The sequence below is a fragment of the Crocodylus porosus genome, unplaced genomic scaffold (assembly GCF_001723895.1).
Source record: "Crocodylus porosus isolate Cpor-Errol unplaced genomic scaffold, CroPor_comp1, whole genome shotgun sequence".
NCBI classification, from domain to species: Eukaryota; Metazoa; Chordata; order Crocodylia; family Crocodylidae; genus Crocodylus; species Crocodylus porosus.
This window is the reverse complement of record NW_017728925.1, coordinates 16,640,000-16,645,999: the sequence shown is the minus strand read 5'-3', so window position 1 is coordinate 16,645,999 and position 6,000 is coordinate 16,640,000. Positions and strand designations below refer to the sequence as shown.

General features: G+C 41.9%; 2 protein-coding genes across 5 annotated transcripts in view; one reads left to right on the top strand and one right to left on the bottom strand.

The window, feature by feature from the left end:
- CNTRL (centriolin) overlaps positions 1–508 on the bottom strand; it is a 44,173-nt gene extending 43,665 nt beyond the window's left edge. For all 3 annotated transcript variants that reach the window (XM_019540967.1, XM_019540968.1, XM_019540969.1), the window contains exon 1: positions 423–508. The gene's annotated coding sequence lies outside the window, so the exon portion shown is untranslated. The remainder of the gene's footprint in view (positions 1–422) is intronic.
- A 3,873-nt stretch (positions 509–4,381) lies between these two features.
- The window catches only part of C5 (complement C5), a 40,896-nt gene continuing 39,277 nt past the window's right edge, over positions 4,382–6,000 (top strand). The window contains exon 1 of one of the 2 annotated variants that reach the window (XM_019540966.1): positions 4,382–4,518. In XM_019540966.1, the coding sequence (XP_019396511.1) occupies positions 4,403–4,518 (116 nt within the window). In that variant the 5' untranslated portion in view covers positions 4,382–4,402. The remainder of the gene's footprint in view (positions 4,519–6,000) is intronic. The other variant, XM_019540965.1, reaches the window with a different exon arrangement.

Here is a 6,000-nt window from a genome sequence, read left to right as displayed (position 1 = left end):
GGTTTGCACCCCTCTCACCTGGGGCACTGGGGGGGTTGCACCCCTGTCACCTGGGGCACTGGGGGGGGGTGGTTTGCACCTGTCACCTTTGGCACTGGGGGGGTTGCACCCCTCTCACCTGGGGCACACGGGGGGGCATGGTTTGCACCTGTCACCTTTGGCACTGGGGGGTTGCACCCCATCACCTGGGGCACTGGGGGGGAGGGGTTGCACCCCTGTCACCTGGGACCGTGGGGGTTCACCGTCCCCGGGAGGCTCCCGCCAAGCTTGCCTTTGCTTACCTGGGTTGGCATGGCAACGCCTCCCCGCCTCTTGCCCTCCCCTCCCCTGCCGCCGTGCCCAGCCCCGCCCCCCGCGGACAGGACCCGCACCCCTTTCCCCCTCGCCCTGCTGTAAACCCCTAACTCCCCCCGCGGACTTACGGGGAGCGGCTCCTTTAAGAGCCCGGGCCAGGCCGCCGCGACACCGCCATTTTGTTTCCGAGCTGCGCGCGAGGGGGCGGGGCCTACTCCCAACGGCCACCCGTTCCTGCGTGGTGGGCGGGGCGGGGCAGAGGGTTGGCAGTTGGGGGCTGGTGTGGGAGTGCGCGGTCCCCGTCTGCTTGCCTACTCCTCTCCCCCTTGGGGCTGCTCGTGGCCAGGGAGCTCCTATTTCACAGCCCCCAGCTGACTCCTGCGCAGCCAGGCCTGCATGTCACCCTGCCTCTCTGCCCCAAGTCGGCTGAATTCCCCTCAAAACGGAGCAAAATCTGTCTTGTTTCACCTCGCAAAATCCCGAGGCTGGGACAATGTAGGAGCTTCCAGACATGGGGCAGGTTTTTTGGCTGTTCCTCTGGAAAAAAAATTAAAAATGCCCTCGGCTAGCTTGGCTGATCGCAGACTGTGGGTTTGGTTTCTTCAGACGTGCTGGATGAAGTCAAGGGGCAGTGGTGACCATTAGGCCCCTGAGTCAAGCCTCGCCTCAGCTCACCTCCCTGGCTGGCAGGTGGACCCTGGCTAAACTCTGCAGCGTCGATAGCGGGCAAAGCGCAGGGTTTAGCTCCCAAGGCATTCAGTCTTTTTTTCTGTGGGTGTCTGTTTCACTAGAGTCACTGGTTATTTGACGAACCATCTTCAAACTGGAGTGTTTTGAGCTTGTTGCCTTGTTCTCCCTGCTGTTTCACATTGGAGCATAGGAATGGTTTATACACTGAAAATTTTAACTGGCATTTATTGCATGCTGCATCACTGAGAAAAGCCTGGTAGCATTTTCACTCGTCTCTACATTATTCCAGTTAAAGGAGTTGTATCTCACACGAGTGAAATTTGTTTGTACTTAAGGTTTGCGTTGCCTTCTGCTTGCTGGTTAAAAAAACATAGTTTTCCCTTGTGATTTTTATGAATATAAAGGAAGGGATCAAGTTCTTCCTTTTCATTTCTTAGAAGACCTTGAAAGCCTGCATGGAGATCACGGTCTACCAGGAAGCGAAGTTCTAAAATTCTGCTTGCTTGAACTATAACCTAACACATGGCTCTGAAAACCCACAACACCATGTAGTTTATATGAAACACCAACTTCAGGCATGTTACATGCAGAGCCATGTCGGACCCTAAGTTTATGTTGGTGTTTCATATAAATTATATGGTGTGGGTTTCAGAGCCAGGCAAGTACTTGTTAGGTTATGAACAAGCATAATTTTTTAATGACATGGCTTCTTGCGGGTGCTATATTTTTATTGGACCAACCGCATGATTGGAATAGACTTAGATAAAAGTCTTTGAATTTTTGAATCAGGAAAACAAGAAGGCAGAGGAGAAACATTACCAGGCTGTGGCCGTGTTGGTCTAAGGACGTAGGCGACAAGATTCTTTGGGTGAATCTGATATCTTTTATTAGACTGATTTAAATTGTTGGAAAAAAAAAAGTCTTAGCAAGCTTTTGGGTTTAAAAACCCTTCATCAGGCTGAGGAAGCCTCTGCAGTTGGTATGTGCTCTTCCTGGATGAAATGAAACATAAAAAAGCCAGAGGCTGGGCTGGTATGAGAAGAAACATTAGCATTTATCTTTGATTTAATAATTTTAGGCATGTAAAGATTGTACAACAAAACTTTAAGAATTATTTTCCGGCGCCCTTTATTTTTTGGCTTCTTTGTATGTAAAAGTTTTGTTGTGTGTTTCAGCACAGCTTGATGATGTTTAATAAATAACTAATAGGGCACAATCATTTTTAACTGCTTTATCCTGACAGCGGGGTTGTCCTCTGAGCATTGTTAGAATTACTTCTTTTGAGAGGAAAAACAAAAAATCCTAACCTGGTGTGCTTCTGGTAATACCATGATGTTATATTGATCAAAGATTTACTTTGAAACTGTCTTTTCCCGTAAATGTTGGCTACAGTGTTTGTTTAAAATTCGAAATCTTGCACAATTTCTGTTTAGTTAACTATTTTATAGACTTGTTTGTTAAAGTATTGTAACTAAGTTGGCAGGCAAGTAAAAGTTCTATCTTTAACATTTCTTTTACTACAGTCATTACCAATACATCTCTGCTTATGTCATAGATTTTTGTGGGCGCTGTATTTTTATTGGACCAGCTGCATGGTTGGGATAGACTCAGATAAGTTTACGAACACAGTGCATTCTTCTTTAGGTTACTTTTAGATATATTATGCCTTTAAACTTTTATAAATGGCAACAACAGCTGATTCAAAAGAATCAAGACTAAGAATGTTTTTGAGAAATTAAAGCAAAATGGCTTTATGTAGCTTTAGTTAGTCATAAAATGAGTATTTTATGACTAGCAGTTGAGGATGTCTCCAAATCTAAAGCATGTAATACAGATGTCACCTTGTGCATAACAGTCTTCTTCCCATGCTTTCTCTTGCTCACTCATGTTCTCTAGGGCATTGGGACTATCTTTTCAATGGCCTTGCTACAGAACTTACAACTGGGTAAAATAGTCAGTAGTGCTACTACAGAATTACAGCTGTAAACTGTGGGGTACAGTTGACACGTGGCTGGCTATTAAGGCTCCTGTAATCCAGGCCATGATTTTTGTGCAGTGAGAGGGGGGAATCTCTTTCATCAAACTGTCAAGCATTTTTTTGAGCTTGACATGTTGCGTAGGATACAGGATGGGTGAGAGTGAACCCAAATTTAAGTGTGTTAGTGGTTCGGCATAGGTCACGACCTAAAAGAACAAGGTGAAATGACTTGGATCTTAAATAATGGGTTGAAAGACACAATTCAAAGGATCCCTCCTCGTGTACACAGCATTTCCTGATAGACTTTTGTAAAGGAAAATGTAACACCTGTCTGATATTTTGAAAAATAGAGGGCTTATTTTCTTGTTTTGACATCTCAAATGATCCGCAAATTTAGGATGTAATATTGAGCTGAGTAAATAATAAAATCTGTCTTGAGGCACAAATATGACTGACTATGGTTATATTATATTAACTATTGTTATGAACAATAACAATATAAGTACTGATTAATCTAAAGCTTTAACTGATAAATATGAATTTTTAATCAAGATTATATTTTTTTTAGGAAAAAAGGGGGAAGCACTGAAGAAATATGAGCATATATAGGTTGTTGTTTTACATTTGTCTCAGGAACCAGTCAGGAAGAAAGAGGGATGGGATTACAGGCAGAAGCTTTGTAGGTGAGGCTGGGAATGACAGAATAGTTCTAGGATTGTGCAGTTTCTTTATCCTAATAAAGAAGATTGTTCAATGTAAGCTACTTTTCCTGTAACGCATTAATCAGTTTTATTACTGGAAAAATCAGCAGAATAATCAATTGAGAGCAAGTATATTGTTGCAACCAGGTAATCACCAATAATCAGTTTACTGAAGCGGCATGAGAAATAGGATCTCCATATCCTAGGAAATTCCATTATTTTAATCTTTGTTTTTAATAGCAATTGGAATGGAGGACTGAATTTTGACAGTTTTAAGTTAAACTTTTGAGGGAAAAAATCATTTCAGGTGAATTGACATAATTTGTTTTGATTCTGACTTCATCTTTATGTTATAATATAAAACACATTTCTAACTTCAAAGACATTACAAAACCAAACATGAAACTCCTGTTCCAAAAGAATTTAAACTGAACACTGAAGTTATCAAAGGGCTCTACTTTAATCTTCTGAACAAATTTAATCAAAACTGACTTGTTCTTGCAGAAAGCATATTTTGATCAAATGAAATTTCCAATAAAAAAACTTTTTGTAGGAAAATTCTAAGAGGTGGATTACATATGGCTTTCTGTGGACAAAATTAAGGCTTTGGTTGTGCAGATAATTTCAAAGTCCTGAGATAAAGAGAGGGGACAACAGCCTTTTCAGAGATCTGCAGTTAATGGTTAATTGTTAGATAAATACAAATAACACTGACTGACTTGACTGAAGGAAGAACTAAATGCGGTTGCACCAGGATTTACTAGCATCTTTGGGTTGGTGCTTGTCAGCTATGAATATTTTAAGCTTTTTTTGTATTTTGGTAATTTGTGGCAGAAGCTTCAGTCAGGAGCAAACGTAAGTATAGTGTACTATCTGGAAATACTATTTGATTACTGCTGCCAGTTTAAAAATGTAGATTAGTATGAATACAGAATTAAATCAAGGCCAATACAAGAGGCACTATGCAAGTCTGACTCAACAATCCTCACTCCAGCAAAACTCACACTGATTTCAGGTGGACTATTGCCTAAGAAGGGACTTGCAGAATGGGGTGCATGTTTGCAGACACCAACTATAGCATCTGACAAACTTGGCTTATGATTCTCTGACCCAATTAGTCTTTAGGGTGCCTTGCCCAGCCTTCTGGTTGACTTTTGACTAATGCTGCTAATTACCCTTCACAAACCCAAAAGGTGTGTTCATGCCTTTGGATATTTTTGGATTTAGAGCCAAAATTTTGTCAATGTTGACAGGCAAAACTGTAAAGAGTTTCAAATTTAAATTATTTAAAGATGGTGATTGCCTGTTTTTCTAAAGTAAATGTTTCTTTGCACTATTATTTGTAAGCCATTATTTAGATAGGTTCAAAATTATACCTGCACACAGGGGTGGGACTGGGGCTAGGATTCCAGGGCTGGGGTAGAGGGGCAGATCCAGCATGCATGGGGCTGAGTCTGGGGACAGTAGGTCTGATCCACCATGGGGCAGAAGCTACAGCCACAGCTGCCATATGATGTGCAGGACTGAGGCCTTGTCTGGTGCAAGCCTACAGACTGGATCCCCCTCCACCACTCATCTGGCCAGTGGGACCAAAAAGTTGGACACCTCTGTCTTAACACATTCAGACATGACATAAATATAGCTCCTATCAGAATAGTTTTGTTTAACTAGTGTACTGTCTACTCTTGAAATATGCTGAAGAAATATTTATCACAAAAGCAATTTTCAGTTAAAAATGCCTAACAATACTTGTATTTATACAGTTACTAGAATTTATTTAGCATATTGCAATATAGCAAATAAGCAATATTGAAGTTCCTACAACTCTGAATACCAGGGATTAGGTTTTGTTTCATAGCAGGGATGAACAATAGAGTTTATAACAGTGATTCTCAACTAGGGTGCCCTGAGATCTTTTCAGCGATGCCCCAGAGCACAATGCTAGAAGTGTTAGGTGTACAAACATGATTCACAAGATAAAACCAGCGATGTCAAGTAGGGAATCTCTAGTGTTAAAACACTGTAGTCTGCTGTGGTCTTTCCGAGTGCTCTGGAACAGAAGAATTGCTCTAGTATTTTTCTGTAGTAAAAAAAGAGTGAAAGCTAAGAGCTGGCATTTTCTAAGGAGGCCCTTAAGTCTAATGAGGGGTCTCTTAGGGGCTAATCCTGCCTTCTGCCAGTAGAACTCATGGCTTGTGGTAAGAATGAACTGTGAGTTCCTTTATCAGCATACTGATATATCCACAGCCTGTCACCTGCTGAAGAAACTCCTTTTTCTTCAAAAACAGATTTTGTGTTGCAGCCACAGCGTGGAGACCTGAATGTCATGCTTTCAAG